The 19903-nt window shown below is 44.8% G+C and overlaps 1 protein-coding gene and 1 non-coding gene across 2 annotated transcripts in view; one reads left to right on the top strand and one right to left on the bottom strand.

The window, feature by feature from the left end:
• Nucleotides 1–11154: 11154 nt before the first annotated feature.
• The window catches only part of GOT2 (glutamic-oxaloacetic transaminase 2), a 24444-nt gene continuing 15695 nt past the window's right edge, over nucleotides 11155–19903 (top strand). The window contains exon 1 of the mRNA XM_008702569.2: nucleotides 11155–11363. Within this exon, the coding sequence (XP_008700791.1) occupies nucleotides 11275–11363 (89 nt within the window). The 5' untranslated portion in view covers nucleotides 11155–11274. The remainder of the gene's footprint in view (nucleotides 11364–19903) is intronic.
• Nucleotides 16673–16809, bottom strand: LOC121103597. The gene has a single exon (XR_005835844.1). It is a non-coding gene; the product is annotated as a small nucleolar RNA SNORA38 (small nucleolar RNA).

The following is a 19903-nucleotide window of genomic DNA, read 5'->3' as shown; positions in this document are numbered from 1 at the left end:
ATTAATAAGCTGGTCCTAAAATTCATAAGGAAATTTAAAGGACCTAAAATATCCAAAACATCATGAAAAAGAAGGTTTGGAGGACTCACATGTCTTATTTTCAAAGCTTACTACAAAGCTACAGAAATAAAGACTGTGTGGTACTGGCACAAAAGCAGACATAGAGATCAAAGGAAGAACATTAAGAGCCCTGAGAGAAGTCCAGACATCTATGAACAACTGTTTTCCCACAACCATGCCAAGACCATTTCATGGGAAAAGAATAGTCTTTTCAACAAATAATGCTGGGACATCTGGAGAGCCACATGCAAAGGAGTGCATTTGGACCCCTACTACACACCTTACACGAAAATTATCTCAAAATGGATCAAAGGTAGGGCACCTGGATGGCTCAGTTTCTTGATTTTGGCTCAGGTCACGATCACAGAGTCGTGGGACCAAGCCCCATGTCGGGCTCCATGCTCAATGCGGAGTCTACTTGTGTGTATGTCTCTCTCTCTCTCTCAAATAAATAAATAAATAATCTTTTTAAAATGCGGCACCTCAGTGGCTCAGTCGGTTAAGCATCTGACTTTGGCTCATGTCATAATCTCAGTTGCTCCCTCTGCCTCTCCCCCCTGCTCGTGCACGAGCTCTCTCTCTCTCTCTCAAATGAATAAACAAAATCTTAAAAGAAAAAAGAATACTTTATATGCTGTGGATACTTGACCTTATCAGATATATGATTCGCAAATATTCTGTGAGTCATACTTTCACTATCTTGATGGTGTCCTTTGAAGCACAGAAGTTTTAAATTTTGATAAAGTCCAATTTATCTATCTTTTTCTTTTGTTTCTTGTACTTTTTGGTGCTGTATTTAAGAAACCATTTTCTAATTCAAGGTCACAGCAATTTATCCCTGTTTTAAGAGTTTTATGATTTGAGCTCTTACATTTAGGCCTTTGATCCATTTATTTTATTTTATTTATTTATTTGAGAGAGAGAGAGAGAGAGCATGAGCTGGCGGAAATGCAGAAGGACAGGGAGAAAGAGAAGCAGACACCCCACTGAGCAGGGAGCCAGACATGGGGCTCGGTCCCAGGACCTGGAGATCATGACCTCAGCTGAAGGCAAACGCTCAACTGACTGAGCCACCTAGGCGCCCCATGCATTCTTATACTTCAACAATAAAAAGAGAAATAATCAACTTTTTAAGTGGGTAAAATACACTTCCAAAGAAGATACACAAATGGCTAATAAGCACACAAAAACATACTCAACATCATTACCCAGAAAATGCACATCTAAACCACAATAAGATGCCTCTTTATACCCGCTAAGATGGCCTTCATTTTCTGAAAAAAGAAGTGGGGAGGATGTGGAAAAATTCAAACCTTCATACATTGCTGGTGGGCATATAAATGGCAGGGCCACTGTGGAACACAGCCTGGCAGTTCCTCAAAAAATTAAACATAGAGTAATCATATGACCCAGCAATTCCACTCCGGGTGTACAACCAGGAGAAATGAGACATGATCATACAAAAACTTACACTGAACATTCATAACAGCATTTATTCATAATAGCCAAAAAGTGGAAACAATCCAACGTCCATCAACTGACAGATGGACAAACAAAATGTGGTCTATCCACATAATGGAATATTATTTGGACCCAAAAAGAAATGTGCAGATGTATGCTGCACCATGAATGAATTTCAGAAACATCAGTAAAAGAAACCAGACACAAAAGACAAGCATCGTATGAGGGGATGAGGGGGAAGGGAATGGAGATGACTGGTAATGGTTGGGAGTTTCTATCTGGGGTGATGAAAATGTTCTAGAATTAGATACTGGTGACAGTTGTACCATCTTGTGGATATGCTAAAACCAACTGAATTGTACACTTTCAAGTGGCTCATCTACGGTATGTGAATGGCATGTGAATTATATCTCAATTTTAAAAAGAGAGACAATGGAAGCTGACATTAAGGCCAGCATGGACTTCATCATGGCTAGCATGGGACCTCCCAGGCTTTAACCAGGTTTCCAGGGAAGCTATATTGCAAGGCCAGTGTGGTCTATTTTGTGCAAAATAGTCATGCAAAAACTGTGCTGGCCATATGACTGAGTTACAGAGCTCTTGCAACTGGTTGTGAATGTCAGGGAACATCTTGAACTCAGTTCGGATAGGAGGGCTTCTGCCATGATCACAAGGCACTCATACACTTTTACACCTCCCTTGTCCCCTATCATTAGGTGGTCATTCACATCTCCAGTAGAAAGTGCGTTGCCTAGGTCACTCACTCGTTAATTTACTTATTTTCTTAGTACTTTCACTTGTACACGCCAAAAGTTTATACATTAGGCTTCGATATCCATATCATTGTTGAGAGACAAGTCTCCCTGGAATTCTCACTTTCTGCATGGTCTGGGCCTTTTGAGCTAAAGATGTGTTTGAATAGCAAAGGGCCTTAGAAGCTAGAGGTATGTTCCCTCCTGAGAGATTTGGATTTTACCTCCCCAGAGATGTCCCAGAGTAGTAAAGATAAGCCTTCTCTCTCCGTGGGAGATTTGCTTACATTCCAGGGTCATGAGTAATCTCTCTCTCCAAAAGGGAAGATGGACAGGTCATCTCTCTCTCTCTCAGACCTTTGTGTTCTCATCATAAAAGCAGAATACTGGAAAAGTCAACATTTAGAAGATGCTTTCCTAGAAGCATTAGACTCATGACATTATTCTGTGGGAAGAAAGTGTTCTGTGGACACAGATGTCTGGGAGACTTTGCATCTTTAAGTCTCCCCTGAAAATTTATCATGCATAGAGTAAAAAGTCAGAGAGCCCTGCAGAAAAGAAACCTGTTTGATTTGAATTAAGCCAAAGTTTCCAAAATGTCCTTTGACCACAGGACCCTTTCCTCGTCATGACTGCAAACTATCAGCCCATGGATTGTATTGTAGAAAATGCTGGACCAGGTGATCTAAGAGTCTTTCGAAGGTCAACAACCTTTTTCCTCTCTATCATCATTTATCCATGTCTGATGTTTCTTTCTGTAGTTTCAAGCTCAGGTGTGAGTGGCAATGATCTTCCTGTGGACAGGAACCACACCTGTCACTCCTAAATCACACGGCGTAGGCAAAGAACAGGTCCATATTGACATACAGCCACAGCAGTCAAACACACACCCATCAGTGAGCGCACAAAGACAGTCATACTGGAAGTTTATAAATGAACTGTACAACATTCTTACTGTCACCAAACACCCTTTGGTTTTCCACGGTTCTTGGGAAGCCATTTCTTTAGTTATCAGATGGGGGGGGGAAAACATGTGACCATGAAGCCTTTTCCTACCTTCTAAATAGTTAAATCCAATAAGAATGATGGTCTGGAATCCAGAAGCTTCGGATTCTAATTCTGCCTACACCATAAACTCACTCCTGATTTGAAACGAGTCTTCTTCCTTACCAAACCATGCATTTTTTCCATCTTGGAAGTGAGGGAGTTGAGCTGGGGGTCTCTGTGTTCTCATGCAGTTTGAGATTGTTGCTTCATTCTGAAGATATGGCATTTCTTCTTTTTCCAAGATTTTATTTATTTATTTGTTGGAAAGAGAGCAAGCACAAGTAGGCAGAGCGGCAGGCAGAGGGAGAAGGAGAGAAGCAGGCTCCCCACTGAGCAGAGAGCCCAAAGCAGGGCTCAGTCCCAGGACTCTGGGATCACGACCTGAGCTGAAGGCAGACACTTAACTGACTGATCCTGCCAGGGGCCCCGAAATGGCATTTCTTTTGATCCAGTAATTCCACGGTCAGTGCAGCCTTCTGCAGCAGCCTTCTGGTCCCCTGCATATGCATTAGCCTCGAAGCCTCCAACATGCAAAGCTGGAGATGGGAACAGCTCAAGCCCATCTGGGCCTTTTCAAAAGGCTGCATCACACCTCTCGTGGTCGTTGCCCACACTGATGTCACTCTTACTCCATGGGTAATGCTCTCTCCAGTTTGGGAGACAGCCTGCGTCCACTGAATCAATGGCCTGGATTGCTATGATCCTGACATTTTCCTTTCTTTAATATTTTTTTTAAGTGACAAAAACACTCATTTCAGTCGTGTGGAGGAGTTGATTTCAACCTCCAAAAGCAATGAGAGCTACACCTGGGCCTGGAAGTAGGGGCCAGACACATGGCTTAGATTAAGGCAAAAGAACAGTTTCAAGTTTGAAGTTCAAGTCTGTTCTTTTGTGGGGGGGGGGGGGGCTCTGTCAGGGCCTTAGCATAATTAAAGCATAGCTTAGTTGGGGGAACTAAATGCTATGAATGTGTACATTGGCTTCCACTTCTCTGAACTGTGCTGAGGACCTCAAATCCTCTTAACCACTGAGCGCAGAGAATCTCTCCCCAGGGTAGCCTCTAGCCTTAGCCTTGAGGTCACTGACTGCACCCTTTCCCTGCCCTCCCTACTGTCAGCTGAGTGAGGCCTGGGGCTTGTCTGAATCCCCTCAGTCGCCCTCTCAGAGCCACAACACTTGCAGAGAGAGGAACGAGGAAGACCTGGTTGGCTCTGACTTCACTGATGTATGACCTCGAACCAGACTTGTGGCCTCTCTGGGCCTCAGCCACTTTCTTTCCCNCTGATAATCCCGCCATGAAAACCTCATCAGCCTGCTCATGGGACATCTCTTGCCCCTCTCCAGCTCATGCTGTGATATCTGAGAGCATCTTGACTTTGTCCATCCACCTAGTCCCTGGTATCTTCCAGGCTTGACAAGGGCTGCGCCATCATCCTGGTAATGTCCTTCCATTTTTTTTTTCCTTAATAAACTTTTATTCATTCTTCTAGAATCAGGTCAAGTGTTTCCTCCTCCAAGTGATTTTTCTTCACATCCCAGGCTGATTGTCTCTGTTCTGCATTCCTCCAGCAGTAGCAGCACCTATGTTTACATTTGCTACTGCACTTAGACAACCCGAAATCAGTTTCCACCTGTAAGATGCTCATAGACAGATGCACTGTATTCTTTTATAATTGGCCTTTTTTGCAGTGTCCCCTCAGATGGCTAATACGAGTCTCGGCACATCCTGGCTGACTGTTGAGAGTGAAGACATGTGACATCGTCTTCGACATGGGAAGAGGCCAGCACCTGCTTCTCTCCATGGTCGGCAGATCCTGCAAGGCCTCTCAAGGGTGATGTGGAAGCGACTGGGCTCTATCTCGAGGAGCCTCTGAAGAGTTTTAAGCAAGGGAGAGATAGGATTGGCCATATGTTTTAGAAGGATCCCACTGGCTACTGTGCGGAGAATATATAGAAGGAGCAAGACTAGAGTCCCACAGTCCAGTGAGTGGCTTTTGGTGTGACTCAAGACAGGGCCGATGGCGCTGGTCATGTGGATGGCAAGAAGCAGGTGGCTTTCGTTTCCTGTAATAAGGAGAAAGCTGGGGCTGAATCCCAACTCTGCCCCTCCTTGGCTATGGACTTCAAGTGCCAACTTCACAGCATCGTTGTGAAGAATATGTGAGGGAATAAATGTTTTTGTAGTAGTAATAAGTATGCCAGGCATGCTCTGGAGGTCAACATGTTCTGGAGGTCACCTCTGGGGAATATGGGAGGTGAGGGAGAGCCGGATCAAGGATGACTCTTGGATTTCTGGCTTAAGGAAATAGGCAGAGAAGTCAGAAATGACTCATCTATGAGCATGTCGGGTCTTGGGTCAGGTAGGAGCAGGACATACTTGGGATCTGTGGGTGGAATGTTAGGCCCTCCTATCTCAGCCCTGGCTCTGACACCTGGTCCCCACTCCCATGGGCAGGGCAGGGTGGATGCAGCATAGGCAGCTGGAGAGGTGAAACTGATTGGAAAGAACAATAGGGCAATTATCTGAAAGGCTAGGCCCTATCAGAGGTGCTCTGTATGGTCCTGGGTAGGTCACTTCACCATCTGGGAACTGAGCTCACATGCATGTGAATGGGGGAGACATCTGTGTCCCACCCTGGTTTCCCAGACACTGAGAGCTGGAAAGGACAGATGATGACGTTGAAACATCTCTTCATTCGAGGTCCCGCTCATGTGCCACCTCTCCCGGTTCCCCAGCCAGCAGCAACCACTCTTCCCTCTGGGCTCCTAAAACCTGCACCCCCTGAGCACTTACAAGGCTCTTTCTGACCCCTGCCAGCCCCACAGTGCTCCTTGCCACATGAGCTGCTCTGCTCCCCCTTGCTGCAAGCGGCCAGCACCAGCCCAGGGTGAGTCTTGAACCCACAGCTCCTGCTGTCATGATCCCAGCAAACAGGGGACCTGGCTGGTTTTCCTTCTAGTGAAAAGTCCGAATGTGAAGCAGAACCGAGGGAAATCAAGACATACCTGTACAAGAGAGCTGTACAATGGGGGAGCCACAGATGGACACCATCAATAAAATATTTTAAGTCATTTATTAAAATCCTTAAAGTTATCAGGTGGAGAAGGGTGGATGTACTTTTCCAGAGTAATTTCACATATGCAGAAAAGTGTTTGCAGACACACTGTGAGGCAGTGGGAGAGGTTTCCAGGGGGCCCACGAGTCAGAGACCAGGATACTCTGGGGGGCTCAGCAAATGCTCTTCCACCCTGAGGAGGGCCACAATCACCAGAAACTCCCCCTCCCTTCTGCTTGGAGGAGGCTGACCGTGGCAGCACGGGGCCTTCCCCCAGACATTCCCAAGCTATTCTCCTGAGGCTTTGCATTTCTCCTGGGACAGGCTGGGCAGAGAGGGCAAGGGTCATGAGGATACAAAAGACTGTGGTCAGTCCAAAGATAGGGCTACCACTTCAGATGAGAGTGGCCTTCTCAAACAGCACTATCCCTTCTCCACCCAAGGCCACTGAGGCAGCCCAGCATCTCCTACCCGGGCCCAGCTGGCCTCCTCCGTCCTCCTCAGGAACAGGGGGCCACAGAACTTCTTGCCTGATGGGTTTGAAAGCCGGCACACAACTACTCCCCACCACTCCCACATACTGAATCCCCGCATGCAAACAGGCACACACGTAGACATCCGCAGACACACACCACTCACTTCCACATATGCACACAAATGCCAAACACAAGGTCACACTCAAACACAATCACCCCAAGTGCACATGCGTGCCCTCCATAAACATCAAAGACAGGCATGTGCATATACAGCTACACACACACACACATACACATACACAGACACACACGGGCACTTCGAGTATTCTCTCCTTACAGGTTTTATATACACAGTTATGTACCAGATGTTGTAGGGTGTCTCTCAGGTCCCCCAGCCCCTCTTCCCACTGCAGCATTCACTTGCCCAGGCAAGGTCACTCAGCAGGGTGGGTGACAGGGAGTCTGGGAGGGGGAGTCGACGCAGAGGTATAAAAGCCAGGTCCCATTTCCCCAATTCAGGCAACTCTTTGGGGCCGTTAACAGTTTCAGAGCCTTGTTACTGCTGTTGGCACAGCTTCTCCTTCTACTCAATCCTGCTTCCTTCAACCCCCCAGGTGTTGATCATCACAGGGCTCCCCAAAAGAGCCATGTGTCTATTCAGAACTCTACCTTTCTTTCAGGGTCTTCAGTCCTCTAGACTAGGGGAGACCAGCTCTTTTCTGCCTGCAGCCTGAAGGCTGACCCACAGCATCTATCCTCCAGCCTGGGCCCGGAAAAGGCCTGAGAGTATTCCTGGACAGGCTACCAGAGGGCTGAGAACAGATCGAGGATCCTCCCAAGTATCTGTAATTGATGCTGAAGCTGGTAAAAGGAATCCACCCTTCACCTGTGCTTTTGATTCTTGTCTCAAGCCCCAGCTGACTACGTGACCTTAGGCAATTCTTCCCTCTTCTGGCCTCAGATTTTCCATATATACAGTGGGAAGCCTGGAGTTGGGGACACAGCTTCCTGGGACATCTATAGAGGGCTGGCAAGGTATGGTTTAGATCCGCCCATTGGCCTCACCTGGGAGCTTATCAGAATAGAGGGACTGCAGGCCCCTCCCACGACCTGCTGCATCAGAACCTGCGTTTGAACAAGATCCCTGGGTGGTGCTGATGAGCACTACAGAGTGAGAAGCACTGTCCTAAATGAGCTCGGAAAACTTTTCAGTTTCTAGAGTTCTATAAGCTACAACTTCAACAGGAGTGGAGTGGAGAACGTGGGGCTTTTGGTTGAGAGGAGTTACTGATCTGCCAGTGACACTTTTTCTTTGTCAATCCCTGGTGACGCAAGATAGCTCCCTGATTTCCACAGCTAGAGCTGAGTCCTCCGTCCTGGGCCCTCGCCTGGCTCCCTCTCCTCCATCTGATCTTTACCATGTTCTGTCTCCTCCTCTTAGCTCCTTTAAAAGAGAGATAGCGTGGGGCACCTGGGTGGCTCCCTCGGTTAAGCTCTGCCTTTAGCTCAGGTCATGATCTCAGGGTCCTGGGATTGAGCCCCACGTGGGGCTCCTTGCTTAGCAGAGAGCCTGCTTCTCCCTGTCCCTTTCCCTCTTCTCCCTTCCCCCCTTCCTCCTGCTCATGCTCTTTCTCCCTCTCTCTCTCTCTCTCTCACTTTCGCTCTCTCTCAAATAAACAAAATATTTTTAAAATAAAATAAAATTAATAAATAAAAGATATGAAGTATGAACCCTTTGCACTGTTATCTTTGCGCCTTCCTTGTGACTCCTGCCTGGAGTGGAGACATGTCGCTGAAGTTGTTGCTACCACCTAGGAATACTGGGTGAGGGCCACACCTAGGGAGAACCGAGTCACAAGCTGGAAGGACCTGGGTCCCTGAGGACTTTGTGGGCAGAAATGCCATGCCAGCCCTGGACTACCTATCTCTGGATTTTTATGTCAGAGAAGTAAATTTTATCTCATTCAAGCCAATTATTTGGGGTCTCTATTACTTGTAGACAACCCCAATTTTAACTGATATACTGGCAATTATTTCAAACCCCTTTTCCACCTCTTCCTGCATCTACTCACCAAACCCTTTTTATCTATGTCCTTGATATATCCCAGATCTGTGATCTTTTTTCCAGCACTGCTACTTCCACCTGAACTCAGGCAATCAGAATTTCTTGCCTGGATTACTGCATCAGCCTTCTCTCTACCTGCTCTCCGGACCTCATAAGGGTTGTCCCTTCCCATCTCTCTTTCCTACCAGTAACTCAAATTAGCTGTCGTATGAGAAAGTTCAAAATATATTTTACAGAGACCAATATAACAAATACACCCAAAATGATGACTATTGTTAATATTATCTGTAATTATGTATGAAGCAAATATGACAAAGTTGTGTCATTCCCTCCACAAGGGCAAACACCCTCTTATACCCTCCAGATCCTGTACTGAACGTATCGTTGGTGTATTTTTTTCAAACTTATACATACGTTTACGAATGAATATATGAAATGATTTTGCATATGTTAAAATTTTATCTCAATAGTTCTGCAACTTGCTTTTTTATGTTTTTTGAGGTTTGTCTATGTTGATACCTATAAATTGAGTTCATTAAGGGGCTCCTGGGTGGCTCAGTCGGTTAAGCGTCTGCCTTCTGCTCAGGTCATGATCCCAGGGTCCTGGGATGGGAGCCCCACATCAGGCTCCCTGCTCAGCGGGGAGCCTGCTTCTCCCTCTCCCTCTGCTGCTCCCCCTGCTTGTGCGTGCTCTCTCTCTCTCTCTCTCTGTCAAATAAATAAATAAAATATTTTTTTTAAATGAGCTCCTTCTCATCAGTTCTATAGTGCTCCATCTTGTGACTACAACAGCACATCTATTTAACTATTGATGAGCAACTCAGTTGTTTCCTGTGTTTTTCTTTTTTAAACAATGCTTCACTAACATCCTTTACATTGTGAGGTCTCTAAGGTCTATACTGGCAAGTATAATTGCTGGGTCTTAAAGATAGTGATTGTTATGGGTTGAAATGCATCCCCCCAAAATATAGGTTTAAGTTCCAATCCCAGGTATCTGTGAATGTGACTAATTTGCAATTTGGGTCTTTGCAGATGTAATCAACTTAAGATGAAACCATTAAGGTAGGCCCTGATCCAATATGATTCATGTCCTACAAGTAGAGACCCAGCCATACCCACAGGGAGAGAATACCATGTGAAGACAAAGGCAGAGATTGAGTGATGTATCTACAAGCCAAGTAACTGCTTGCTAGCAAGGATTGCTGGCAACTGCCAGAAGCTGGAAGAGAGGCAGGGAACAAATTCCCAGCTCAAAGACTCTCAAAGAAATGAAACCCGCTGACACCTTGAATTTGGGCTGCTAGCCTCCACAACTGTAAAAGAATAACTTTCTGTTGTTGTAAACCATCCAGTTTGTGGTATTTTGTGAGAGCAGCTGTAAGAAGCTAATCCAGTGGTGGAATCAAAAGTCGTGGTCTATGGGCGCATAGGTTGAGGTCAGGGAGAGAGAAGGTGAGTCTAAGACAGTCAACTGGGGCTGGACTGGGAAGGGCCTTGAATATGACCTTGGATAGGTGTTTGGATTTATTCTTTCAGGCAGTGAGATGCCACTGGAGACAAATTAAATCGGTAAGGGACACAGTACTATTTGGGGTTTAGAGAAGCATCAGAGAAACAGCCATTCTTTAGAGCGGACTTGTTTGAATCATTCAATTTCTGATATCTCGAATTTGTTCGCTCTTTCCTTTAAAAGTGATTCATTCCTTTCTACACACAAGTACAAGGATTTGACAAACACAAGTTTGTCATTAATAACCACGGGTTATCTTGTGCTACTAAACCAGGCCGTTTTTAGACATAATCGGCTAATCTCCCTTAATCCTCACAAATACCCCCAAGAGACGGGCCCGTTATCCTCTACAAACAGGGATAAAGAAACTCAGGAGGAAGGTGAGTGATTTGCACTTAGGGAAATATCCAGCTAAAGATTGAGGACTGGCCGATGCTTGGTTACTGGCTGTAAAGCAGGAGGAAAATTACTTCGCCTACATCAGCCTACATTTTCCCAGCTTTCAAACTGGCACGATAGCAGCCCTGCTGTCCGGTCCGTCGTAATTAAAGGAAAGCTTTTCAGGCGCTGCAAACCGCGATAAAAGGCACAGCCACCATCCTCCGGGACCACGTGCCCGGCGGTGCAGGCTCCCCCGCGAGCCCATACCGCTCTGTGGAGGAGGCCTCGCCGCTGCGCTCCGGTCGCCAGGGTGCGCTGTGACGACGCTCGGGCCAGGGGACGGCCGCTCTAGCCGCCCCGGCGAAGTCGTTGTCCTTACCTTCTGCAGGAGCCCGCGCCTTCGTGTCTGCGCCCGCTGGACCTACGCTCCGTCCTGCAGCTACCCACTGCCTTCTTGTCGCCCACCATGGCCCTGCTGCACTCAGGCCGCGTCCTGTCCGGGGTCGCTGCCGCTTTCCACCCGGGCCTCGCTTCTGCGGCTTCCGCCAGAGCCAGGTAAGCAGGGGAGAAGGAGACAGAACTGGGGACGACAGGCCTGCCCAGCCCGGCTGCGGACGCCCCAGGACATCGACCCCCGCCCCCCAAGCACAAGCGCCAGCACCACACACACACTTTCTCTGACACTCCCTCGGGCTCACTGGGGGCTGATAATTGAGCGTCGGCGCCTCAAAGTGACCGTCGGGGTCCTACCTCCCTCCCCTCCCTTGCCCCCAGGACCGTAGGAGAGCGCGCCAACGCGTTCCCCCGGGGTTAGGAAGTGTGGCCCTCTACGGCACCCGGACTCCCATTCAGGGGTGGGGGGGGGTCACGAGACGCGGATTCGGCGCCGTGGGGGTGGGGGGGTAGGGGGGGGGGGTTGGCGAGGGGAGAGCACGCGGGGCTGTGGTGCCGGCCGGCCTGGCGCCGATTGGCTGCGCCGCCGAGACTGCCTCGCGCCGATTGGCTGCAGCGCGGAGGGGCGCGGGTGCCCTTGATGGGCTGCCCTGGGGCGCGGCTGGGCTCACCTGTCCTGGCCTCTCGGGCCTGAGCGGGGGCGGCAGGGCTGCGGCGTGCTGCAGGTCGTGGGCGGGGGGGGTAGTAGGTACACGGCAGGAAGGCTCCGGGGCTCTGGCTTTCAGGCCCAGCTTTCGTTTCTGCATCCCCTGACCTTGGTGTATGGCATCGTCCCTCCCCCCCCCCGTGTTGCTGCCTGAGTCGCGGGTGACCCCTGAGCCGTGTGGCCTTTGCATGGAAAAGGGTCAAGGTGTAGTTCACCTACGTTTTATTTGACTGTAGGGAAGTCGCCGTTCTTCCGCTCCACCTCTCTGCGCTCATTTAGTAAATAGTTCGTCACCTCAGTTTCTCAGAGCCAGGTGCCAGACCAAATGCTAAATCTGAGGGAGAGACGGGTGTCACTCAAAAAAATTACAAATATGTAATTTCACACTGTGTGCTAAGTGTTGCAACAAAAAGGTGTGGAGTTTAAAACGAATTAGCCATTCCTGCCTAGTGGAGACCTGAGCCAGGAGATTAATTCACTCAAGAAGGCGATTTGGGACGGTATCCTTTAGTATGGCCTAATGAGGAACCTAGTCTCCAGCCCACCTCCATCCGGATATTGACTACAAGGAGCAAAGCCTCGGCCTGTTTCGCGTGCCTTGATTGTTTGCATGTCCTCTTCAAGCCAGCAGAACAGTTTGTCCTTTACACAGCCTCACACTGTTGGCAGTACAGTTTTGCTTGGGCTTTCACACTTTCTCTCTCCCTGATTTAGCTCCTCCTTGGCCCCCTGTCAAGGTGTGCTCTTTAAGCCGGCCTGTCTAGTGGACCAGAATTAGGGAGGGGTTATCATTTATGCAGCAAATTCGGAGAAGAGAAAGGAGTGCCTAACGTGATGGGCAAGAGAAAGTCTTTCAACATTGTAGTGGTCTTACTACTGTTTTGTAGATTCGGCTAGGTGGCCTAAAGAGCTTAAAGTGCTGGGTGAAAATCCCTATGGGTGTGACCTTTTAGTCATTCTTCGAGTTTGAGTGACTGACTCATTTTTCTTTTCCGTCTTTTCACAATAAGAATGTAAGTTCCGTGAGAGCAGAAACCTTACCGACTTTGTTCACTGATGTGAAGTCTTAAAATATTTGAGCATCTGCAGCAAGAAAGGTGTTGTTCAGGTTTAAACAGTGATACATAACTGGGTGATAGAGCCAGATGCCATATCTGGCTGTGACTGGTAACTGTTGAGACAACAAGGAAGTGAGAACCTTCGCTGCTGCCACTGTAGAAGTGATCTTTACCAAAATCCAAAGGGAAAACATTTAAAATAAACTGAACTAATTGAAGTTTCTTTGCTTTTCTTTCTTTCTTTTTTTTTTTTTGAACAGCTCATCTTAATACCATTCAGCCTTGGCAGTCAGTATTCTGAAAAACTGAGGATTTATCCTATGAAATACTTAATTGGTGTTGGGTCATTTAAGTGGCACAATAAGTTCAAATGTTTCATTTAGAAACATTCAGAAAGCACTCAGCATTTAACCTTTTCTTGTTGACTGTGCTGTGAAAACATAGTGACATGAAATCATGCTTCGTCCCAGGTCAATGAAGAAAGGAAAATATGCTAATGTATTTTGATTTATAAGGATCTGTTCTTAATTATTCTGATTATTTAATTTTAGTGAAATAACTGAAGGAGAATCATGAGACCTTTTAGAAAGGCAGTGTGCATGTGCTCTCAAATAAATAAAAATCTTAAAAGCGGGGGGGTACCCCTGGGTGGTTCAGTTGGTTGACTCTTGGTTTCAGCTTGGGTCATGATCTCAGAGTCGTGAGATTAAGCCCCAAGACAGGCTCTGTGCTCAGTTTAGGGTCTGCTTAAGGATCCTCTGCCCCTCCCTCCGCTCCTGCTTGCTTGTGCACACTCCCTCACTCACTCACTCCCTCACTCTGTCTCTCAAATAAATAAATAAAAATCTTTAAAAAAAAAAAAAGGCAGTGTGCAATAGTGGTATAATAACCATTATTAGAAGATCAAAATTGTATCATTTTTAGCTCTGTGATCATGAGCAAATTAACTTATCTTCTTATTTTAAAATAAGAATATGAGGGAAAGCATGTTTTTAAAACTACAAAGCACCAGAGAGGTTCCCAGAAAAATTGCAAGGTACTTGAATTAGAAATACTTATCTGAATAGTTTGTACCTAACATCTTTTGGTTTGCTAGTCAACATTGCTCAATGGCTGAGGCTTTGCACCTTATGTCCAAAGTACTTTGGTAGGAACCAGTTTGTAGGCCATAGGTTATCAGCATCAGTTTTGACCCTAGAGTGCTCTTGTTTGCATTTATTACTATCCCTTGAAAACATCATGGTTCTTACATTGTGGTCATAGAGTCTTTACCCTTTTAAGGAATGGAGGAGTAGTGAAGAGCACAGAGGTTCTGAACATGATTACTAATGTAGAACTAATCTAATTGAGTATCCCTGCTCCTATATTTAGATTGTTTGAGATTCAATACTGTGAAATTGCATTTAGAATTCTTAAAAGATACCACTCTTGACAAATCCCTGCCAGAAGACTCAAGACTGCGGTTTCTGAGAGAATCTCTGTGCTCAGTAAACTTTTCAAAGAACTTGATGAATAAGTGCTTTTCACACCATTTAATGAGAATGGTGCCTTCTGTCCTTGTGGTTGGGGCAGCAGTCCTGTCATTGTTGATTAAAGGCCGTAGAGACAGATATCTTTTTAAAAATGAAAATTGCTTACTGGAAGCTTTATATAGTGTGTCCTTGACATCCAAAGTATCCCTTTCACTCATCAGTTAATGACAGTGATGTATAGAGGCAGGTGGCTACATGTCTTCAGGATCTGAATTGTGGATAGGAAATAAAGGAAGCTTTCTTCAGGCCCAAGTCAGAAGTTGCTTCAAGGTATCTGTTTCTTACTGTTGCTTAGACACTGGAACAACTAAGCAGCCTACAACAATGAAAAAGAAGAGAGGGATTTTGAGTCCTGGCAATAGAGCTAGTGAGGGGAGGGGATGGTAATAATGTCACCCAAGACTGTAGAAAAACTAAGCAGAAATAATGAAAAGCAAGAAGGACCTGTATTTGGTCACAAAGTTAGGACCATACGCTTCTTGAATTATCTACATACTTGCCTCACCAGACACCATACTAGTGGCATGGTAGTTACAAATAAAAGTGTAGAAGTAATGATTTAGTACAATGATACCAGCTAACAGCAAGCACTATGTTCCAGGCTCTGAGTGTTTTATATGTAATAACTCCTTTCATCCTTATGACAGTCTGTTATGCCCTCATTTTACAGATAAGGAAAGCTGAGACTTAGAGCTTAATTGGCTTGCCTGTGAGCACTCAAGCTGGTAGGCAGCTGCGCTGTTATTTGAATCCATGCACTTTGCCCAGTACTGACATTATCTAAGGCAAGCCAATAAAAGAAATAAAAGCCTGGGAAATCCAAAAATGGAATAATCTACCCTTTGATAATAAAATTGTATGTGACAATTACAGCTACTAATACTAAGGCAGTTTTCAACGTGTCAGAAAAACATAAGTTTAACTCTGTAATGCTCTGCTGAGCCATCCAGTGTGCCTCGCGGAGTGAGGTGTACGAGTGCTGACTGGCCGCTGATGAGTTGGACAAGAGAACCATTTTCGAGAAAGATTCTCGCTAAGCTTTTCAGCATGGTAGCACAGAGGACTCTCACTGTGCTGTGCTGAAACTTCTGACTGGTTGAGATTGGATAAATGATTACGAGAATTTGAGCTATTTCACCTGGGTAATTTGGAACCTTGCTTCCCTAGCTTCGGCCTGTCACTGCAACACGCCCCTCCCCCCCCCCACTCTTTTTCACCTTTAGCCTTTATTCTTATTCCTCTGCTGGGAATGTCTTTTTCTTCCTGTCATCCTTGCACTCACCTCATATGTCACCTCCTCCTGGAAGCCTCCCTAAGCCTATTCTTTCTCCCCCTTCCCCAGGTTATTAGGTCCTGTCCTCAAGGCTCTGAAAAATAATATTCTGTGCTCTGAGCATGTCTTTATCACAGTACATCATCCCCACACCCCAGCCTGCATTGTTATAACTCCCGACGGGTCACCCCACTGGGCATGTGAGGGGTTGTTTTACTCTTCTTTACATTCCCAGCTCTTAGCACATAGCACATTCTCAGTGACTGCTTTAGGAGATCATACTTTGTTTTCTATAATATGAAGCTGTAAAAAGCTTTTTGCTTATTCCCCCAAAGAAAAGGGATAGAATAATCTTTTTCTCAGAAGTTAATTTACCATGAGCAAAAACCTCAGTTTTCATACATTAATACATCCTGCTGCCAAGAGAGTGTTTATTGGAAACATGAATGATGCTTCTTGGGTGCCCTCTTAGAAATCTCAAGGTAGTTGTAGGTGAAAGATAGCCTGAAAGTTTTATGTTTTCTATATTTAGGATTCAATTTGGGAAGGTCAAATCAAAAAAATTGTTAGATATTTGATCATTTGATTAAGATAAGATTGTGAGTGCCTGGAAATTAATCATTGTTTACCTATTTAATTAAAATGACAGAACATTAAAATTAAACATACAACATGACTGTAAAGCCATTTCATATGTGAAGTATGCTTTGTGTTTTGTTTTTTCCTTAAATAAGGGCATAGGAGAGTCAACATAAAGCATAGAGAAGTATTCTGGTAAAACAAAGAATCTCCACTATCTAGGCCAGTTACACAGAAGGTAAAAAATACCTTTTGTGTTACAAGTAAAGTCATTAGTCATTAAACCAAGGAAGACTGAGCAAACTTTTTTTTTTGTAATTCTTCTCTGTTTGTTGGTTCATCTTGAGTTTGCAGGGCGCAAGCTGGCCCCAGACAGAAAATTCTCCAAATTCACATTTCTTTGCCGCCAATTCTTACGTGTCCAAAGACAGGGAACTACAGACACACCTTTTTAGGAGGGAAGACTGAGCAAACTTTTAAAAATGTTAACATATTTCATAGCTTCTTTTCAGACTCAGTTCTAATGAATCAAGACAAAATTCACTTTCCAAGTTGTGTCCTTATATGCTCTTTCATATTTGGAACAAGCTGATACTTTAACACGGTATAGCAGATTTCTCAGTTTTATTTTCTGATACAGTAAATATTGGTAGCTAAACTCCACATAAATAAAAGCTATTTCAGGCCTTCAACAAGTTTTTAAGAATAAAAAGGGATCCAAAGACCGAAATGTTTGAGAACCACTGCTTTAGGACAACACAACTTTTCCTTGAAAAACAAAAACATATACAAAGTTGCGTTTCTCTGTCACAGTTGATCCTGCTATATTCTCAACCACTCAATAACTTTAACCAAGTAACTTCCATTTCATAGACAAAACTGAGGGGAGGGCATTGATGTCAATCCTACTTAAGCATCTTAGCAGACTAGTGGACGCACATAGTTCAGCTTCTACAGCCACACATATATCCCTTTTATACTTTCTTTATATATATATATATATTTTTTTTTTTTCTTAAAACATGTTCGCTAAAATGACCCAAAGCTCTGGACTTCTAGTTTCCAGAACTATGAGAAAATAAATTTCTGTTGTTTAACCCTCCTCCCCCCCAAAAAATAAAATGACCCAAAGCTTTAGCCTCTCTAGCACATATAAAAATAAATAGGAAATAAAAGTATATAAAAATTATGCTTTATAATCAATGTGTCTGTATCCTGTCTTAGAAATTATCTAGGTATCCAGTAACTAAGTAACCCATTAATTAACTCATCACTATATTAGCCCAAGATTTTAAGTTACTTTAACATCTTTGAAATTATCTTCAAGCGGACAAAATAAAATTACTGTTCTCCTTACCACCCATCCAGTCTAATGAGAAAAATATCAAAGTCCAGTAGAGAGATATTCTGCAGTACGCCTGACCAGTACTCCCCAAAACCGTCAAAGTGATCAAAAACAAGGATGTCTGAAACTGCTGCCACAAAGAGCAGCCCAAGGAGACATGACAAACACAATATGATATCCTGGGTGGACCTTTAGAATGGAAATAGGACATTGGATGAAAACTAAAGAAATCTGAATAAATTGTGGATTTAATAATGTGTCGGTATTGGTTCATTAACTGTAACAAGTATTCTCTACTAATATAAAATGTTAGTAATAAGGGGAAACTCTTGGAGGGGCAGCTGTTGGCAACTCTGTACTAGCTGCTCAATTTTCTGTAAATCTAAAACTATTGTATGGGACGCCTGGGTGGCTCAGTTGGTTAAGCATCTGACTTCAGCTCAGGTCATGATCCCAGGGTCCTGTTATCAAGCCCCACATTGGGCTTTCATCTCAGCAGGGAGTCTGCTTCTCCCTCTCTCTTTTTCTCACTCTGAAATAAATAAATAAAATCTTTTAAAAAATAAAACTTCTAAAAAAGGTAACCCACTGGGGTGCCTGATTGGCTCAGTCTAAAGTTAAGCCTGCAACTCTTGGTTTCAGCTTGAGATCTCAGGGTCCCGAGTTAAGGCCCAGGTTGGACTCCATGCTGGGGGTGGAGTCTATGAGTGAATGAATGAATGAATGAATCTACTGAAAGAGAAAAAACAGGGGCACCTGGGTGGCATCTGCCTTTGGCTCAGGTCATGGTCTCAGGGGTCCTGAGAGTCTGCTTCTCCCTCTCCCTCCCCCCACTTGTGCATGCCCTTTCCCTCTCTCTCTCTCCTCAAATAAAATCTTTTGAGAAAGAGGCGCCTGGGTGGCTCAGTGGGTTAAGTGTCTGCCTTCAGCTCAGGTCATGATCTCAGGGTCTTGGGATGGAGCCCTACATCGGGCTCTCTGCCCATCGAGGAGTCTGTTTCTCTCTCTCTCCCTCTGCTCCTCTCCCCACTCTTGGGCACTCTCTCCCCCTCTTTCTCTCAAATAAATAAAATCTTAAAAATAAATATATCTTTTACAAAAGAGAAAAAATATGTAATTACTATTCATTTTAATTTATTTTCTTAATTCAAGTGTAAATAACAATATTATATTTTAGGTGTACAGTATAGTGATTCATCAATTCTGTACATTACTCAGTGCTCCTCAAGATGTGTGTGCTCTTATTCCCCTTCACCTGTTTCACTCATCTCCTCCACCACCACCACCCCCTATATTTCTAAATATAGAAACCACCAGTTCTCTATATTTAAAGGTCTGGTTTGGGGAGCGCCTGGGTGGCTCAGTCGTTAAGCGTCTGCCTTCGGCTCAGGGCGTGATCCCAGGGTCTTGGGATCGAGCCTGGCATCGGCCTCCCTGCTCTGCTGGGAAGCCTGCTTCTTCCTCTCCCATTCCCCCTGCTTGTGTTCCCTCTCTCCCTGGCTGTCTCTCTCTCTGTCAAATAAATAAATAAAATCTTTAAAAAAATAAAAAATAAAGGTCTGGTTTGTCTCTTTTCTTCTTTGCTCATTTGTTTCATTTGTTTTGCCACATGTGAGTGAAACCTTAATGGTACTTGTCTTTCTCTGATTGACTTATTTCACTTAGTATTATACCCTCTAGATCCATCCATCTTGCAAATGGCAAGATTTCATTTTTTGTGGCTGACTAATATTCCATTGTACCATATTTTTTCTCTGTCCATTCATCTATGGATGGACACTTGGGCTGTTTCCTTCCATATCTTAGCTATTATAAAGCTGCAGTTCGCATGTGGTGGCATATATCTTTTCGAATTTTGTTTTGTTTTGTTTTGAGTACATACCCAGTAGTGGAATTACTGGATCATATGGTGATTCTATTTTTAATCTTTTTTAACTTTCTTTTTCTTTTTATTTTTTTTTATTTTTTTTTTAAGATTTTATTTATTTATTCGACAGAGACAGAGACAGCCAGCGAGAGAGGGAACACAAGCAGGGGGAGTGGGAGAGGAAGAAGCAGGCTCATAGCGGAGGAGCCTGATGTGGGGCTCGATCCCATAACGCCGGGATCACGCCCTGAGCCAAAGGCAGACGCTTAACCGCTGTGCCACCCAGGCGCCCCGCTTTTTCTTTTTCTTTTTAAGATTTTTTTTTTTTTTTTTTTTGACAGA

The sequence above is a fragment of the Ursus maritimus genome, unplaced genomic scaffold (assembly GCF_017311325.1).
Source record: "Ursus maritimus isolate PB19 unplaced genomic scaffold, ASM1731132v1 scaffold_19, whole genome shotgun sequence".
In the NCBI taxonomy this organism is placed as follows: Eukaryota; Metazoa; Chordata; class Mammalia; order Carnivora; family Ursidae; genus Ursus; species Ursus maritimus.
This window is presented reverse-complemented; position numbering and strand designations above follow the sequence as displayed.